Source organism: Tupaia chinensis, unplaced genomic scaffold (genome assembly GCF_000334495.1).
Source record: "Tupaia chinensis unplaced genomic scaffold, TupChi_1.0 Scaffold000555_1, whole genome shotgun sequence".
Classification (NCBI taxonomy): domain Eukaryota; kingdom Metazoa; phylum Chordata; class Mammalia; order Scandentia; family Tupaiidae; genus Tupaia; species Tupaia belangeri.
In genome coordinates this window covers 2,754,065-2,773,659 of record NW_006160067.1, presented here as the reverse complement: position 1 = coordinate 2,773,659, position 19,595 = coordinate 2,754,065, and the positions used below count along the sequence as shown (strand labels likewise).

The window sequence follows — 19,595 nt, the reverse complement described above, 5'->3', positions numbered from 1 at the left end:
CTTTTTCACTCTTAGAAAAGGCTGGTAGACTACTTAGGGAATTTCCTTAAGCTTTCATTTGGAGTTTTCAATATCACAAGTATTCTTGTCCTCTAAATGTCAATTCCTCCTTTATTCTCTTGCTGGTCACCCATGGTCTGACCTTGAGGATCCACAGTATGTTTGACTCTTTTTTCTCTTCTCCATTCTCATTCCACAGCTGTTACATCAGCACAACAAATGAAGCTCTTAGAACCGCAAGCTATTATCACAGGTTTCTCACTTGTGTCCAGCATTTCCCACTTCATAATAAATCCCATATGTAATAGTTTGGCAAATCTAACACCATGATTTCAACTGCTACTCTCCTCCCTAGGGCAGGCTCCAAAGTATTCCCTAACACATTCTGGCTTTATATCCCACCCCATATGTATTGTCTCATATTTTAGGAACATTATCTATAAACCAGTTCCTCATGGATGCATTCCTAAAAAGCTGTTTAAATGTAGTGAGTAAAACAACCAAAGCATCTCGGGGGAACCAGCAGATGGCGTGGTGGTTAAAGTACTGGACACTCCCATATGGCCAACCATGGTTCAAGTCCTGAACCTGGTGGCTTGCTTTCTCACTTTCCCTGTATCTCTCTATATATATATGTGTCTCTTTCTGGTCAAATTAAAATAAGTGAATATATATGAAAATGAAAAGCACTTTCAAGGAAAATATTGCATAAACCCTGACGAATCTTGTCCATGCGAAGTAACTGTTTTCAGGTGTGGCTTTATTTGCCACTTTCTGGAGGTAGGAGGAGCCATTACTTCTTCGTGACCTTCAGGCCCCACGCAGGAAGTCTCTGTTCTGACACCCCAAGAAGCTGTTTCCTGTACTGCATGCATTTATGGAGGCACAAAACAGATGTTGGGCTGCTTGGAAGCCTCCGGTCTCTGCCAGATGCCTTTGAAAACAGAAATGCTGGATTCTCCTGCTGGGTGTAATTTATAAGCTCTATAGAAGAATTTCTTTATGATCCTTTTCTCTCCTGTACCTAATGTATCCTGATGATTGTTCTAAACCGCAATTCTCATAACATTTTTAGAAATCCCAGACCTTAACAGTCAGGCGTTTAAAGCCATGTAGGGCACTAGGCACCTCTCCATAAACCTTCAAAAGGAACACCTCCTTTTATGAGGATGTTTTCAATAGTGCTGCATTGTAAGCAAATGCATCTTTGTTGGCCTTTTTTACATGTGTTTGCAGTGTGTTCCAGATGCTGCAATTACCCCCATTGAGTACTCTAGACTGTTGGGCAAGGAGGACACCATTTCACTTCAGCTCCCTTTACGACAGTGTTCCTTAGCCTCGAACTGTTGTCTCCCTCCTGTGAGGACCGTGCCCGTTTTCTCTCCAGAGTCTGTGGCACGCAGGTGACTTCCAGACGTTTACTGCCTTAGCCATATTCGTTTAACCTACCTCACTAATTTTGCAAATACAGTAAGGGCATTAATGCAAATGAAAATGAGCAAAAGTGAATTGAATTTACACTTTATTAAAATCAATCATTGCAACACTGGAAATTTTATTCAACAGGATCACCTATGTGCTTGTTGTCCTTTATCCGACTTCAGGTAATAGCTGATTTAAAAACAAATAGACAGTGTCACGGATGTCCAGCAATTTATGCAACTTCTTAGAACAGTTTATGACGGGGTCTGTTTCCCTCTGCAGCCACTACAGAACACATGGCACGTTCTAGCAGACAAGAGTGTAGGGACGGCACTGTGATGCTTTCGTCGGGAGTGCCAGCTCCTGGCAGAGGCCTGCATTTCCCGACCTCCTTCCAGGAGGTGCAGCTGCCCGTGCTTCACCTGGAAAGGGAACTCCTTACAGTTCACATCACAGCTTGGCTCTCGGTGGCCCACAAATACATCCTTGGGGTATTAGAAACAATTCTAAGCAGAAACAAATGTGGGGTATGAAGGGGAACCAAAGGAAAGAAAGGGAAAAAAAGAGAGAAAACTTGTTCCTTCATCTCTCCCCAGGAGAAAAATCACATAAAACACTTGCAAGACCCAGGAGAGGATCTCACATGTTATATTTGCAGACTATGAAATAGGGCAATTCCATTTGGGGAAAAAACAGTATAGTACCTAAATGTAAACAGAAACCACTGGGTAATTACAGGCGGTATTATGACTAATACTTTTGCTTGTTTTCTGTTAAGGTGACATATTTGTTTGATAACGGAGGAACAGTCTTCTTTGCTATTTTTATGGCAATATGGGGTAAGTATATTCTTTGATTACTTACTTTCTTGATGTCATTTTCTGAAGCTTTTGCTATTTCTTTAACACACACACACACACACACATGTACCGTGCCCGTGCATGTATGAAGTCAACAACAGTCTCTAAGCTGGTGATTATCCTCTTCATATTTTCACTGCTTCTTTACAAACTCAACTCTTGACCTCTAATCCCTAATTCCTAGACCTTGTTAGACTAAGGAATGTTGTTTTTGTTTGCTGGTTCAATTGTTTTTGCCAAAGGCAAAACTAGAATGCAAATTAAGCTCTTGTACTTTACTGGTGAAAGTGGTAATCCAACATTCTTTTTGCTTTGTACTTCCATTCATTTTTTTTACCTTATGCATTATATATTTAAAGATGTAGAATTCACTCTAAATATGGCTGATCAGTAAGGTCTAATATATAACAAATTCTGTCTCAAATGTACCGTGCATGTATGAAGTCAACAACAGTCTCTAAGCTGGTGATTATCCTCTTCATATTTTCACTGCTTCTTTACAAACTCAACTCTTGACCTCTAATCCCTAATTCCTAGACCTTGTTAGACTAAGGAATGTTGTTTTTGTTTGCTGGTTCAATTGTTTTTGCCAAAGGCAAAACTAGAATGCAAATTAAGCTCTTGTACTTTACTGGTGAAAGTGGTAATCCAACATTCTTTTTGCTTTGTACTTCCATTCATTTTTTTTACCTTATGCATTATATATTTAAAGATGTAGAATTCACTCTAAATATGGCTGATCAGTAAGGTCTAATATATAACAAATTCTGTCTCAAACAAGTTTAAACTGTACACAACATTTTTATGTATAGGTATATTCTTTGGTTGACATCGCCATGTTTCTCATTGAGTTCATTTAAAGTAGCTAATTAATTGAAGCCTAAAGTACATAAAGATGAGCTAGGATTCCCCAACCACTGAGATTTAGAAGAACTAAAATTTTCCTAGTTAGCTTCAGCTTTCTACCTTGTTGAATGCATTTATTATGTTTTAAATTTTATACATTTAATTGCTGTGCATCATTACTGCATACCAAATGAATTTTCCCATCCTGAATGCACTGCATATTGGTCCAGTCAAAGACATTACCATAAACATTATAATCAGCAGATTTCTTTCCATTTTGGATCCCTTAAATATTTTGCTTCTTTCTTCTCCTGGATTCCCTCCGTCCCACCATCCTCCATTATTAATCTAGCAACTCAACAGGCTCAGCTGTGTATGTGTTGATACAAAAAAGCAAAATGCACTGAACAGAAACTGAGCCCTATCCTCTTTCTTAGCTTTAAGTCAAAATTGAAAAAAAAAAAAAAAACAAAAAAACCTCCAATTTTCTTTTAAGAAAATGCTAGTCTTGATTTCTGTCACCAGGACTGCAGAGCACAATGAAGAGAAAACACCAGTAGTTTTTGCATCCAATGTGAAAATACAATTTTGGTTTCCTATTATTGTTGAAGGGATTTTTTTATTATTAAAATATCATGCAAGGCTTTCATGATGAACTATTTTAGTTTTGCCTGATTCTACAAATATTTTGAAAAAACAAAAAAGCCAAAATGCAAATGAAGGTTACTTAATAGGTGCTTCAGCACAACCAAAAATTGTAAGAGAGGAAACCTTTGGAGGGTTTATTGTCTCTGTGTTTCTGCTACTACTTGTACTCTTCCAGTTCTCGACACCATCCACATGACAGGGATCTCGCCCAGATCTTTCAGGATATAGGTGGACACTTGCTGTTGGAAGCTTCTCCCTCTCACTTTTATACTGAAGTACGAAGAGGGGGGATGCTGTCCATGGGAATGCTGTCGCATGCGTTTTCTCGGCCTTCTGGCATGGTTGTGTCGTTCACACTTGGGTTGTAGTAACTAGAATTTCCAAAACTCATGTCATAAGGTTCCGGTGCATTGTCTAATCTCAGAACTAAAAAAGTAACAAAAAGAACAAGATCTTTTTATAGTGACAGTTTGCAAGGTGCATCACCAGGCATCAATAGATTATATGGCTTATTCTAGGTGAGGAAATGCATACATATTTTAGATGGGCTTTTCACATATCAGTCTGGACATTTTAAATAAGTAGATATTTTTAAAGCAACATATGTTTCTCAGAAAAAGAGAATAGTTTTACTTTTAAAATCTCACTGCATGGAACCAGCAGTTAGCGTAATGGCTATGTCGCTGGACTCCACAAAGTCGACCGCGGTTCACATCCTGGACCCAATGGCTAAAAACTCACGCCGGGCGCGTGTGTGTGTGTGTGCCCAAGATCCCAAGAGGAGAATGGAGGAGAAGGGATTGCGGCGTGACCATCCCCCCTGGGGGGTGATTTCTCGCTTTCTGTCTCTCTGTCTGTCTCTGTCTGGTTGAGCGCACACACCCTATAGCGAAAATCTCTCCAAAAAAAAATAAAATAAAAATAAAATAAAATAAAATAAAATCTCACTGCAGGTGATCCCAAAATAAGGAACTAAATTAAGGACGAGATCAGAACAAAAACGTATCATTAGCTCATTTGAAGGAGTATAGACCTAGACCTTCTCAACCTTTGAATCTCATGGGTTCTGAGCTGGCTCAGCATGTGCAGTTTTTAATTTCTGATATAAAATAATTTTTTTAGAAGTGAGAGAATGAATGTTAAAGCCAATGTCATTATTTTGCCTATTATTTCAGTATATTTGTTATCAACCCATTTAAGGTGGAGAAGGAAAAAACTGAAAGCTTTTGTTTCTTTCTAAGAGATACAAGTTATCATACAGTTGAGGTTTTCTGATTAATGGCACAGGAGATTTGGTTTTTTTCTTTTTCAACAGATAGCCAACTATTTCCTTAATGATCTAGGATTAATTTTCAAAGTAAAAGCAGGCATGAACTAGATATCTTAAAGTACTACAAGCAGTCACTAATTACTGATCGGATTAGTAATGTGATTATTGAGTTAACTATTGTCCTGTTCTTACCAATCCATTTCTTAGTCATCTGTTTACAAATTGGGCTCCCAGGGGGCCAGCAAGTGGCATGATGGTTGGAGTACTAGACTCACACATCGTCGACCATGGTTCGAGTCCTGGACCTGGCAGCTTGTTTTTTTTTTTTTCACTTTCCCTCTCTCTCTCTCACACTGTCTCTCTCTAATGACTATAGCAAATTGATAATAATAATAATAGTAAATAAAATCAATAATTCTTTTAAAACACTGGGCTCCCAGAAATCTTAGGTCTTTGGGAGAGCTGTCTCTCTTGAAGAGACATGTGTTCTGACTGAATTATTCCTCACATCTCAGTCGCAACAGCTTAGATCATAGCAAATGGATAGATTCAGTTTTTGCATGAGATTACATGTAAAGGTTCTTAGGTTAAAAAAAGATGAAAAGCTACTGTTGTTAGAAATCCTATCATTTAATTTTGAAGAGACTTTTTATGTTGTATGTTTTCTAGAAACCCATAAACAGAAATCATTTAAATTTACAGTGAATGCCTTTGGTCCTGAACATGAGTAATGTATCCATTATGAACTGACTTATCAAAACTCAGTGAGACTTCACACTAGGACTGAGGCATTTTGCTCTGTTACAACAAGGGTCCCTTGTACGTACCAAGAAACAGATTTTCTTCTCTAAATTACAGAAACAGAGATGAGAGAAACATCCAAAGTGATTTCATTTCTGTTCTAATTGACACCATATTGTTAAAGACACAACTCACTGATTTATTTTTATGTATTTTTTTTTCTTTATTTGGAGAGATTTTTTCTATAGGGCGCACACACTCATTAGAAAGACAGAGAGAGACAGAGAGACAGAAAGCGAGAAATCACCCCTCAGGGGGGATGACCATGCCGCAATCCCTTCTCCTCCATTCTCCTCTTGGGATCTTGGGCACGCACGAACATGCGCCCGGTGTCAGTTTAAGCCACTGGGTCCAGGACTCGAACCATGGTCAACTACATGGGAGTCCAGAAACATAACCATTATGCTAACTGCTGGTCCCATTTATATATGTTTTTTATTCATAGATATTTCCATAATATGAGTGGGAATTTTTGAACTCAGCTCTCTTGTGACTTTATGGGTACAAATACACAACTTTTAAGAGCTCTGTTTTAGAGACTCATTAAAATAGTTGCTGAAAGGTGGTGTAAAACATGAGAACTCCAAATGTGATGAAGTCTTTAAAGATCTAAGATCTACTAAGATCTAACAATGGGAAGCAATGGCTTTGCAGTGACTTGCTAACAAAACTGGCCATTATTTCTTTTCCCTTTTCTTATACAGTTGTCTTCCAATTTTACACGTTTTAGACCTGGGATTACTATTTAAAGGCAATTTTGATGCAATAAGCAATAGTTCCAAATAGTTTTTAAGTTTCATTCACGGGTCCGTAATTATTTTGATTTTGTTCTTTGAGAAACAGAAGACATCTCAAAATAAATACTAGGTCTTTTCCTGCCACGTGAATCCCTGAGTCACTTTCTAAGCAATGCAGCAAACATTAGCATCCTCATTAAATCTACCATGTCCATGTGAAGTGCTGAAGGAATCTTTACCTGGTTCATTCCTGTCATCATAAAGTCGCCGATGAGAAAATGAATCAGTCTTTCTCTTTCCACACAACAAGTAGCCAACAAGACTAAGCAACGAAGCACCCAGAATAGCACCTAAAATGGCCCCAAAAACGACTCCTGTCTTTCTGTTCTCTAGAAGACAAAAAAGAAAAATTACTTGAAGATAAAAATAGAAATAATTATTCAAAGGACAGAAATATATACATGGGGACTTCTATATACCAAAGAATTTTTAATAGTTTTTAATTAGATAAAGAAGTGTGAGTGTATGTGTTTTACAAAGTACTGAGTATTTAGGATTAACTGGAAAAATGTACTTCTTAATAAAACTATACTTTTAATTACATCGAAATACTTCTCAGTCATAGATTTATCATTGTCCCGTTATTTATCAACTACAGTACTGAAATGCCCTGTGCATCCTTTTGTAAGAACTAATTTCAGTCTTATATTTTGTATTCATTAAGTGTTTCATAAACTCTGAGTCTCAGATGAACTTCAATGATGTACTGAAATTTGAGCTAGTGTATCTATTGGGAAAAATTCCAAGATTAGGCCAGTCACGGGCATGGTAAAGTGGCCGGATCTCACATGGCTCACTGTGCAGTTTGAATCTGGACAAGTAGCTTGAAAAGCAGGCCAGGTACATGTGCATGCGTGCCCAAAATCCTGAAAGAAGAAATGGAGAACAAATTGTAGCATGGCCAGCCTCCATGGGGGTTGCTTTCTTACTTTCCCTCTCTATCTCACTGTCTTCTGGTGAGCATACATGCCCTCTGGTAAATTAAAATTAATAAAAGAAATAAAAGCTCTTGGGAGTAAATGGATAATACAAAATAAATCTACAAAACCCTAAGGAAAAAGGCACTGTAAGAAAAAAGCAACAGCTGGACCAGCAGGTGACATGCTGGTTAAGACACTAGATACTGCAACATAGCTCATCATGGTTCAAGTCCTGGACCTGGTGCCTTGCTTTCTCACTTTCCTTCTCTCTCTTTCTGTGTCTCTCTCTGGTCAAATTAAAATAAATTAATGAATAAATAAATAAAACTAAAGAATTCTTTAAAAAAAGAAAAATAACAACAGGGCCAGTACTTGACATTGTCTTAAGGTGTTGGGCTCCCACATGGCCAAATATGGGTTGAGTTTCAGACTCAGTGGCTTTAAAATCACATTGGGTGTGTGTGCCTCTGTGCCCAAAATCCCAAGAGGAGAACGAAGGAGAAGGGATTATCGTATTGCAATCTCTCCTGGGGGGTGATTTCTTACTTTCCCTCTCACAGTCTTTGTCTTTAATCCAGAGAATGAACACACCCTATAGCAAAAATCTTTAAAAGAAAGAGAGAAAAAAGCAATATATTCTGATACAAGATGTTTCAAAATACTACAAAAAGACCATCAAGAACTGTTGTATAGGTCTGAGTTTAAGGGAGTTCAAAATTTTATTGTTCCATCCCCTTTACTGAACACCTTATTTGAAAACTAAGTCATCTGTCAACTAGTTAATGTTCCCTAAACTCATGTTGAATATATTTTCATTTCTTTTGTTTTCATTTCTCATTAATTAGAGACAAGGCATTTTGTAGGAGCTATGATTTCTATATAAAATGCTATTTCTAAGAAAAATTAATTTTTGTGCTGGAGTGAAATGTTATAAAAGAGAACCAAAATTTTCTAAATTTTCTTTAGATAAAAGAATAATGATAGGATAACTTAGTATTTTCTATATGAATATCAGGTTTATATAGACAAAGAGAGAGAACATTTTCTTCCTAATGAGCTAGCAGAGTATGTGTGAATTATAGGATACGTACATACATGACATATTGATTGTGGTGCTATAGTTAAGCCTGGGTTTCTGAAGTCAAAACTTTTCCTGTACATTGGCAACAACTTTCAGATAGAAATGTGTATGTATCATTTGGTTTCTACATCATTCATCTCTAAGTTTCTTTGGAAGTCAGTGAGTTCTTTGGAAAAGATAATAGTATTTTTTTTAAAAAAATTAGTTTCAATGGAATCAAAGCATGGCTAAACCTAAAAAAGCAAAATGAATGAATTACTAAATATTAAAGATCTTTCTCACTTTATCTTTTAAAATTCGCCTTAATCTTTAAATAAAATATAAAATATCCACATAATACATTTTCTTGTAATACTGTTTGTTTTTTTATGGTAGTCATTAGATAATAAACTGAAAATTAAGGAGAATTTCCTTGTGTGGAGTTTATTTTTTTTTAATATCAGCTATGTAGCATCAGATAATACTTATAAATTTGTTTATTTTGTTTAATTTCTCAAGGTTCACATACATACACACACATATATGTATATACACACACACTACATATATACACACACACACACGCACTCATATGTATTTATACACACACACATTTTAGAGAGAGGGATTTTTGCTATAGGGCACATGTGCTCGCCAGAGAGACAGAGAGACAAAAGGCAAGAAATCATCCCCCAGAAGGGATGCCCACTCTGCAATCCCTTCTCCATTCTCCTCTCAGGATTTTGGGCATGCAAGCATACGCACCCAGCGTCAGTTTTAAGCTGCCAGATCCAGGACGTGAACTGCTGTTGATTTTGTGGGAGTCCAGCAACATAATCATTACACCATCTGCTGATCCTTTACAAACGTATGTATTTCTAAACTTCAGTTATATAGTAGTCCTGTAAATGTTAAATTCCAAGTATTCTAAGGTTCAGTGAAAATTATTAACCACCATCTAAAAACTGTATCACTACCTCAGTAACCCTTTTTTCTTGGCCTAATTTTCTTCTCATTGTCCCATTGTCTCTTCATGTTCCTTGACAGTAATCACTCACAATTAGACACTCACTCATTTCACTATTTCCAGTGACTGATGGAACCACCCACCACGTCACTGGAAATGTAGGTAAGTCCCGCCTGTGCAATTGCATTCTCTTCCGTATTTCTAGCATGACACATTCCTTATACTTGACCTAGCAATACAAGACTTACTTGGAGATTCTATTTCACACAAAAGAAAAGTTAAGTCCATTTACATTTACCTTCTTGAGGGTCTGATGTACTCGGAAAGAGTTTTGAATTATTGGTAAACTTTAAGGTGGGCTGTGGGGTTGTTATTTCTTGATAGGGGGTAAACCCAGCAAAGCTATCGCTGCTTGTAGTGAACTCTCCAGTTGGCTCCATTGTCAAGGGGGTCAGAGATTTGGTGGTTGGTTCTGGAGGGGGGAGGGCAACTGTCACAGAACTATTGTCAGCAATTTCTGTGCTATCATTAGCCAAAAACCATGGGGATGTTCCTAAAGAAAATGTTGCTGTAGCATTGGGACTTGCTGAGACTACCAACGGATAGCCCCCAGATGAGTTCAAAGGCAATTTAGAAACAAAGCTATGGATCAAGGGAGAACTTGTAGACTGTGCGGATGTGGGTCCTGGACTCCCAGAAGTGTTGTGTGTTGACAGGTTGCCAGAAAGAGCTATTAGTTCATGAATTTTGTTTGATGAATCCAGAAGAGACGAATTACTTGTCTTGGGATTGGAGGTGTTTCTAGATCTTGTATCAGAGTTTACATTTGCTTCTCTTTCCAAAGAAATAGATTTATTTTTCACGGTTTTCAGTCCTTCTGTTGTGCTTTCTGTTGCATTTATTTCTAGGGTTTTTTTCCCATGGATCCCAAATAGTAGTGAACTGAACAGAATTGAGATCACCAGGATTTTGGCTAAGGTCAACATTGTAGTCTTCTTCGGTATTGCTCTGTTAAGGGGAATCAGAAAGAAAATAATTACCCGATGAAGTATTTGAGTTTTTAAATGGATCTCCATTTGATTTATTTTATAATTTCTGATGTACATTTAATTGCTGTACTTCTTTGTGGGATATAGTACGGCTTTTCAACTCATGCATAGTGTATGGCTGTCAAACAGGGATATTAACATGTCCATTCTCTTCCACAAATAACGTTATGTTGTGGACCTTTAATAGTCATTCTACTAGCTTTTTCTTTTATTTTGAGGGGTGGAGGATATATATATTAGATTGGCAATGTCCTTTTTTACATTCCTTCTTATATATGTTAATTCCTTTCCCCCTCCCTGTCATGCAGTCTCTGCTCTCTACCAAGGCCCTCTCTACTCCTATAGATCTACTTTTTCTTCTTTTAATTGCCTAAAGGGGCATGCCTTTTCCAGAGAAAAAACAAAGAAACAGAGAGGGAGGGAGAGAACCCACCAATGGGTATTGATTATGCTGCCATTCCTTCTCCTTTGTCTAGCCATCCCACTGGAACCCTGGGTATACACTCACATGTGCCTGGCATGTCTCTCAAACCACAGGCTGGGAACCCAAACTGCAGTGAGCCTTGTGCATCTCGCTACCTTAACCAGAGGCTATGGGGCTGGCCCAGTGGTTCTACATTTTAGTGTGATCGCAATGTTGAAGTAATATTATCATATTCTTTATTCCCCAAGAATTGTGGCGTTTTTATTTAATGTATTTATACTAGTGTCAATTAGTTCTGTTTTCTACGTAATATTTCTTTTTTCACTCCTTCAAGGGAAATATCATGAAAAACATTGTCAAATGGGACACTACTGTTCCAAGATCATTTAGCTTGTGCAAAGTAAAAATTATATTTAAATATATATAATTTATATGTGTTTTATAAATTTTATACACACACACACCCACACACTGTACACACACATACCATGCAGGCTTAGGTCCTAAAAACGGTTAACGTTATTAAAAATTAAATTACTATTATGCATTTATTATACCAAATGTTTTTCACATTTTCCGTTTAATGCTTAGCCAACCAACCAGACAATGACAAAGAGTTTATTAATCCCATTTGCAGATGCTTGAATATGGCATAAAGAATGTAAATAATGTGTTCAAGGGTACACAGCTAGTGACTGAGAGATAGGCTAAGATTCAAACTTTGCAGTGTCTGAGTTACGCGAGTCCTCGCTTCTGTAACAGAAGTTGCAGTGCAGATAGTTTGGTATGGAGCCATTTTATTTTTTTTCTTCAGAACTTCCCACCACCTCTTTCCTAGCCCAGTGTCTCCAAACTTAATTATTTTAGCCAGAGCAGTGTCTAAGCCTGTTCTTTAAGAACACTGGGAATGTATAGCCTTCTATTTCCAGTACCTCTTAAATATATGAAATACACTTTCACCTCAGTTTGAGAAAACCCCAGCAATGGTATCTGTGGTTTCTAGAGGGCCACTTGACCATGTCGTTTACGGATGAACAAAGCACAAGAGATTTTTCCCAGGACCTGTAGTTCTCAAACATTTCATTTAACTGATGCCTCCTCTAGCACATTTAAAATACGGTTTAGCTTAGTTTAAACATAGCTATGTGTCTCTTTAGCATCATCTGTCTCCTGGAAACTTGGTAAAGTTTATAGCAAACATGACCGTCTTTTTCATTATCTATTGCCAGGGATCTGATTTGTGGCTTGCTCTTGGCCACTGTTTTTAGGCATTATTATGCAGTTTGATTTGCCTTTTTTTTTTTTTTTATCAAGGCATTTTGCTTATTTTCCCTTCCAAATAAAGTGGTCACTAGGGAGGACAAGATCCTCAGCTGTTCTAGTTTTCTTTAAGTGTCACGTGAGAAATGTGGCAGTGAGCTTTCCTCCCTTCCTGTAACAAAAGCCCACATATCACACGTCTGTAGAGTGCGTCCCATTGTTTGTAACATTGAACCACCGAAGGGATCTCTCATTCCTTCACCTCGATGTGAATTATAACTTCAAAGCCCAGCGCATCGATATCCTGAACGAATCAAGCATTCTGCTGCTGCCTACAATTTCTCTCCTGGGAAGAGGGGAGAGAAAGGAAGGGCTAGCACAGTACTGTCGTGAGTGCTGTTTACAGTCTATTCAGAAAGGAGCGCTGGTGTAGATAAAGTCATTGTGAGGGTCGAGCCAGCCCTGTTCTGTCACTGCAGCTGGAGACATCTTTGCTTCTCCTCTCTGGCTTCTAAGAGAACCAAATTAGACCCTTACTCAGGTACTTCTCATTTTCAAAAGGTAAGAGAAGGCAAGAGCTGAAGCCATCAGCTGTTCAGGAACCCAACCTTGAAATTTCGCTACACAGAGACCATGTGATTTGGTTAATTTTTAGCACATCCTCAACTAAGCAAAGCGTGTTTTAAGCAGCACACATGAATGGAGGTGGCACAGAACCTCCAGAGAACAACGAATCAAATCTGTACTTTTTTCTCTGCATTTTTCTTTCAGCTTCTTTCGACCTTTAGGATACAAATATTTAACTATATTGCATGTTTGTTCTATAAAGCCGAAGTCAAGGTGGATTATGAGTGGCACGTTTGAGGTTTTTCTATAGCCAGGCACACCATGGGGCAGACAGAAAGTGGGTTGGAAAAGAGAAACTGTAGAGAGAGAAAACCAGGGGACCCGGTGGCATCATTTCTCTACCTAATCATTATCTCTCCTTGTACCTGGGCAGCAGAACTTTTTGAAATGTGACCTCCAAAAGAATTTTGAAGATGTAACATTGGAACGGAGCTAAGATCATCGCAAACTTGAAAAAGTTTTAAGGATAGAATTACTATAAAGGAAAAAAAAAAAACCAGAAGGGAGGATTTCCAGCTACATTATGATACCTTAAATATAGATTCCAATTTTTCCTATATACAGGAGCCAGCAGGTGGCATAGTGGTTAAAGCACTGGACTTCCACGGTTTGGTCAACCACGGTTGGACTCAGCATCTTGAAAATCATGCCAGGTGTGTGTGTATGCATGCCCAAAATCCTGAGAAGAGAATGAAAGAGAAGGGATTGCAGAGTGTCCATCCCCCTGAGGGGTAATTTCTCTCTCTCTTTCTGTCTCTGGTGAGCACACACACCCTACTGAAAAAAAAACCCCACAAAATATTTATATAAATATTAAAATAGAGTTTTAGAATGAGTGCATGAGTTCTACTCTTTCTTTTTTTTTTGGAGAGGTTTTCGCTATAGGGCATGTGCACTTGTCAGACACCCACAAAGAGACAGAGAGACAAAAAGCGAGAAATCACACCCTGGGAGGGATGGTCACGCCGCAATCCCTTCTCCTCCGTTCTCCTCTCGGGATCTTGGGCACACACGCACATGCGCCCAGCGTGAGTTTTAAGCCACCGGGTCCAGGACACGAACCACGGTCGACTACGTGGGAGTCCAGTGACATAGCTGTTACGCTAACTGCTGGTTCCCAAGTTCTACTCTTTTTAAACAACTCCTCACACAGAGAGAATGCCCGTGACTTTCTCCTTCTGCCCTGTTGGCACTAAAAAGGTGGCTTCACGTTACCACTTTTGTATGAAGAATTGCCAAAAGTGGCAAGAGGGATTGGCCATTAGGGGAAGCAAACCCACAATTTCTGTGCATAATTTTGCTTCCTCTTAAATGCATAGTCATTAATCTGCCCAGCCTACCTGTTGTAAGTGACTCAGACCCATTTTATACCAAGTTTTGAAAATAAGGAGACACCCTGGTGTGTGTCAAGTAATCAACCCATGCGAGAGAGAGCAAGTGCTAGCCATTCTGATTCAATCAAAATCAGAAAATTTAAATTGAAACCTCAGTTCCGTGACCCTGAGGGAATGATACAAAATAGTAAATCAAGTAAGGTGTATACATTGTAGCACTTTTCTCCCAGGTCCTTTTGATCATTTTTTGTTACAGATCTTAAGCAGCAAAGTAAGATGGATGGGTTTTGTCTGCCTTTGTCATAGGAAACTCTGTCTGACAGGTACCTGGTGTCCCAGGCAGCTCTGAGTATTGCTTTGCGTGGCCTTTCCAATCTTGGACAGTGTTTTGCTTTCCCTCAATAAAAGAGTCACAATAAATGAGGACACAAGAAATCAAAATTGCCTCTGTTGTAAGAGAGTTTCGCAAGAGTAAGAAGTTAGAAAGTAGGATTGTACCCAAGGAGCTTAAACCTATCGTTTCACTGTTATTTCATTGAAAAAGAATCAATCTTTAAAAAAAAAAAAAAAAAAAACACGGATTTTCCTAAAGAAAACATGAATATAAAAAAATGTACAAACTTACTGTAATTCAAAGACAGGCATGCATGAATCCAAAACAAACAGAGAGAATAATTCCTACTAGCTTGGGAGTTCTGAGTCATACATGTCACTACTTCAGTGAAAAAGTGGATGAGTGTCAAGCTTAGGAAAAAACAATTGTGTCTCCAAAAGAAATGTTCTGGAACTAAACTCACAGGCATGGAGTCTTCTTCCAGTGTCACCTGTCACAGCTTGTAGGCATAGTCTCCACAGATCAAACAGAAAGTGTCTGGATAGTAAATCAGCATGTCTTGAATAGCCACAGATGGCAAATAACTTGAAGAACCTTAATCCACATCTTCGTTCCAGGGGACGGCCTCTGTCATAGCCAGCTTCGCCTCTTAAATTCCCAACGAATGCCAGACATGCACTTACCAAGCTAAATAAAATAATTACACATACAATATTTCGCCAACTCCTTAGTTGAGAAACTAAAATTGTGTAAACTTGGAAGTCACTGTATGCGAAGATCGCTTTTCCAACAACTGTCATATTCTAATACTTTGATCAAAAATCTTTAAGTTTGGATGCATAATTTAAACCTACACAGTCAATTTGTATCATTTCCACTCCCAACTTTTTGAAACTTTTACTAAGATCCGACTTAAGGAAATTCTAATTCGTAGTTACATACATTCTAAATAGGACTTTTATTCAACTCGGCAGTAATTTGTGAAGTTACCTCATTGAAGAGTGCGAATGCTCACTTGAATGTAATTACTTAGTCAAACTGGCTGCCTTTAAAGGGTTTCTGCAGTGACTTGCTAGACTGTTCAGTCAAAAGGTGAGGCCGCTTCGTTTCTCTCCGGTAATTCAAGAAGAGAGGGAGAAGAGAAAGAGCAACTCAGTAACCCAGAACACGCTTACCTTCGGGTCTAGGAGGTGTTTAAAAACAGGAACTGAAATATCACAATTGTCCTGGCTGGAATGAGTCTGCCGTGCATTAGCGAAAACAGAGGAGTTAAGTGTGACAACGTCACTCGGAGAAGGAGGGTGCCAGGGAAACACAATTAGGTGGGGTTGGCCATATCTCGCTTGTGTAATAGAGCACCAGGGAACCTGACTGACCTGCTCCTCCGCAGTAAGCGGTAGGATATCCACTCTCTCAAGCCTTTACCAAAAAAAGAAAAGGAACAAAGAAAGAAGAAAAGCCCAACCCTCCAGTTTTCATAGGTCGGTGGTTTTGACTTTGAGACAGGCTAGTTCTCTTCACCAGTGGTAAAATAAAGGGCATTCATTTCTTACCCAAAGAAAGAAAAAGAACAAAGACTTAGTGACATCCTCTGATGAATCAGGAAGTTTCGACATGTGGAGGGGGTCCCCCACTTGCAGGAAAGATAGCCAGTCCCAGCCTACCCCTGCTGCTCTGAGAGTACCCCGGATGTTCCAGCTCACAAGCAGACCTTGCTGTCCTGTAGCAGGTGGCACTGTGTGTGTATTTATAACCGCGATGGAGAAATTGTGGCAGGGTACACAGTGAGGGACCTCGACTGCAGTGCGCTGAAACTGGTTTTATAAGTCACACTTCACACCGAGTGAATTAAAGTGTTTCGGGATCCTTGAGAAAACCGTGAACTTACACTCAGAAGAGTCACCAAGACAGAGATCAGGTTTCTGGCTCACTTTCCCCGAGTCTGGAGAATAACTGGGGCTTGTTTGAGAATGGGCACGTGATCCTGAATAATCCTGGGAGCTTTCTCAACTGAGTGTTTCTATCCTGTCTTCTCTTTGCATTTACGCTCAAGTCAGAAACTGGGGAGTTTCAAAAGTGCCCAGGTAACGCTTGATTAAATACTAGTCCCGAAGAACAACCTGGCATACTGCCTTCGCTTCCTTTCACAGTTTATGAAAGGGAGAAGAGAGAGCCTGGGATCTTCTGCACATCAGTATTTGGGGGCTGGGGCCAAGGTCTGCTCAGCTCAGTATGCCTGGGGTTCATACTTGGTTTCTGTTCTGTGAGGAGATAAGTTGCCAACTGCTGAAAGAGAAAACGAAACTTTAGCTAAAATGCAGGAGCTAGTCAGCTTCAAATGAAATGCAAAGAACCAGCCCAGTCCATGGGCCCCTGGAAAGAACAAGGTAATCCTATAGTTGCAAATGTTCTCAAACCCAAAGGCCCCTTCAGGGTTTGATTAGAAAGTAAGCCAACACCTAAGAAATATTCACTCAGAGGATATTTAAGCCATATCTGCATGGGTTTGAAGGAGAGCGTGATAAATTTAATCAAGCGACTGGTTGATTATTGAGCAGTGGCTTACTAGAGTTTAATGAGTTGTTTTCAGATTTGCTGGTTACTAGGAAAAGCATCCAACTGAATAAATAGTTTATATGCTTAGAGAACTGAAAATGAATTGACAGGGCTGGACATACCATATCTTAGGCATTTTCCTAGATAAATGTAGAAATCCCCCTCTCTGACTATAGCAGTTATGGCTTATTCAAGAAATGAACTTTACTAAGCATGTCTGCTACAACTCTACTTCCACAGCTGAAAAGTCAAAGCTAATCTCTCATGGCCTTTTTTCCTGAAGACCTTAGCTGGAGGCTCGGAATCCTTTTCATCACTGCCCGCCTTGTAAGCATAATCGATTGATTAGAACCCATCCAAGAGATCAACTCTGTCTATCCTCCTTGTCTTGAGCACATCTGGAAAGTAAGTCATAAAATGGAAACTACCCACAAACTCAATGCCTCAGTTGTTACTTAGCTCTCTTACTTGTAGTCAGACACCTCTGTCAAGTCACCTGAGTTGGAGTTTTTGAAAAGCAATTTCTCGGGACCAGCAGTTAGTGTAATGGCTATGTTGCTGAACTCCCATGTAGTCGACCATGGTTTGAGTCCCAGACCCGGTGGCTTACACTCATGCCGGTGCGTGTGCGTATGTGCCCAAGATCCTGAGAAGAGAATGGAGAAGAGATTGTGGCATGGCCATCCCCCCACGGGGGTGATTTCTCACTTTCTGTCTCTCTGTCTCTCTCTGTCTTTCTGGCGAGCGCACGCACCCTATAGCAAAAACCTCTCCAAAAAAAAAAAAGAAAAGCAATTTCTTGCCAAATAAACATCTCACTGAGACACAGTTCCAGGTATATGCCATGTTCTAGGTAAATCTAATCCCATCTGAGATCTAGTTCCTCCAGAGGAACTCACAATAAGGGACACCTGCCTGACAATTTCATCAGCCACGCCAGCTGGGCGGCACATTGGGCAATGTGTCTGTGGTGTTTTCTGTACGACCTGCCTTGGTGACTCCAGTTGGGAACATTGCCAATTGCTTTCCACTAGTTAAGTCTCTGAGCACACACCAGGAAGAAGAAACACTTCTTTGTCTGAAATGACGGAAACACAAGGGGACTTTCCAGAACATAAAGACACATGGCTGTCACCAGTAGATCTGACAAGAGAACCAACGTGTACCACACCTCAAATAAACTCTGCACACTGTTCATTCTAGATCCCAGACAGTCTGTTTTTGTACCAGTCCTGTAGTGTCAGATGCCTGATGTTGATGTCACACACAGGTAATTTGTCGGCCTACATCAGATTCATTGACAGCAGGTTGTGAGTACATAACAGGCAGTAAACTGAATTCTCTCATGTCTCTCCCCATTGCAGCATGGGCACTTCAATAAACAAAAAATATTTGAATACTAATAAATTAAATCATGGTTATATCATATGAGGGTACTTCAATAATGCTTTTTCATAAATAAGATGAAAGTTATGGCCAGAAAATGTATTTGAGGATAATGGCACTTAATTTCTTTCAGTGTTTTGCTAAAGAAGAAATAGATCATTCTCATGAATATTAATAGTTGTTTTACATACAAGTTTGTTTTTTTCCTGTTAAATCACATGGTATTGTCATAGAATCTTTTCTTATTGATAGCTTTATTTTTAAATTTTATTTATTTCTTTTGAGAGGTTTGTTTGTGTTTGTGTTTTTGTTTTTAGCTAGAGGGCACATGCACTCGCCAGAAAGACAGAGAGACAGAAAGCAAGAAATCATTCCCCAAAGGGGATGGCCACACTGCAATCCCTTCTCCTCTCGGGATCTTGGTCATGCAAGCACAAGTGCCCGGTGTGAGTTTAAGCCACCAGGTCTGGGACTCAAACTGCAGTCAACTACATGGGAGTCCAGTGACATAGCCATTACGCCAACTGCTGGTCCCACTTAATGTTAGCTTTATGAAAAGGTTACATGCTCCATTTTGATGTTAAGGAAATTCTAGGGCAACAGCCTTTAGTAGGGTTTATGGTATAACATGTATCTGTATCATACATGTAGGAGTACATACGTGTATGTATATATACATAAATAATGAGCTACAGAAAGTTAAAGCTGATAAATTATTAAAAATAACTTTAAAAGATAGATTCCCTATATGATATTTGGTGTTTAATGCACCCATAGTTCAGCGAAGTGAATGATACCACTGTTAAAATAGCTGCTATATTGTTACCTATGCATTTCTATGAACATGTTTTCCCAATCAACAGCCTTACAAAAGTAAAAACTTAGAAGATTTGATGCTAAAACCTACACATTGTAGTCAGAATGAACAGGTACCTGAACCAGTTGAAAAACAGAAACTACACTAATATCCTTGAGATACATTTATAATAAAATTGTAGACATTATGTATAGTATTCATTAACATTCAAAATAAA

General features: G+C 38.9%; 2 protein-coding genes across 3 annotated transcripts in view; one reads left to right on the top strand and one right to left on the bottom strand.

The window, feature by feature from the left end:
- Nucleotides 1-19,595, top strand: part of ANO3 (anoctamin 3) — a 201,450-nt gene that overhangs the window by 118,690 nt on the left and 63,165 nt on the right. The window contains exon 11 of the mRNA XM_027775367.1: nt 2,201-2,261. Coding sequence (XP_027631168.1) covers nt 2,201-2,261 — 61 coding nt within the window. The remainder of the gene's footprint in view (nt 1-2,200; nt 2,262-19,595) is intronic.
- MUC15 (mucin 15, cell surface associated) lies at nt 3,381-16,066 on the bottom strand. 2 transcript variants are annotated; one of them, XM_006157684.3, is made up of 4 exons: nt 15,795-16,066; nt 9,890-10,599; nt 6,824-6,973; nt 3,381-4,202 (listed from the first exon to the last, which is right to left on the bottom strand). In XM_006157684.3, the coding sequence occupies exons 2-4, from the start codon at nt 10,575-10,577 to the stop codon at nt 4,042-4,044; spliced, it is 999 nt and encodes a 332-aa protein (XP_006157746.1). In that variant the 5' UTR covers nt 10,578-10,599; nt 15,795-16,066; the 3' UTR covers nt 3,381-4,041. The 2 variants fall into 2 exon arrangements, with proteins under 2 accessions (XP_006157746.1, XP_006157747.1); XM_006157685.3 differs by lacking the exon at nt 15,795-16,066 and adding an exon at nt 15,083-15,174.

Bases quoted from the DNA above. Each gene is read 5' to 3' on its own strand.
- MUC15 (XM_006157684.3), bottom strand. From the start codon at position 10,577: ATGTTGACCTTAGCCAAAATCCTGGTGATCTCAATTCTGTTCAGTTCA. The intron at 6,974-9,889 runs GTAAATGTAAAT...TTTGTCTTCTAG, and splicing joins TACATCAGACCCTCAAGAAG to AGAACAGAAAGACAGGAGTC. The intron at 4,203-6,823 runs GTAAAGATTCCT...TTACTTTTTTAG, and splicing joins TGATGACAGGAATGAACCAG to TTCTGAGATTAGACAATGCA.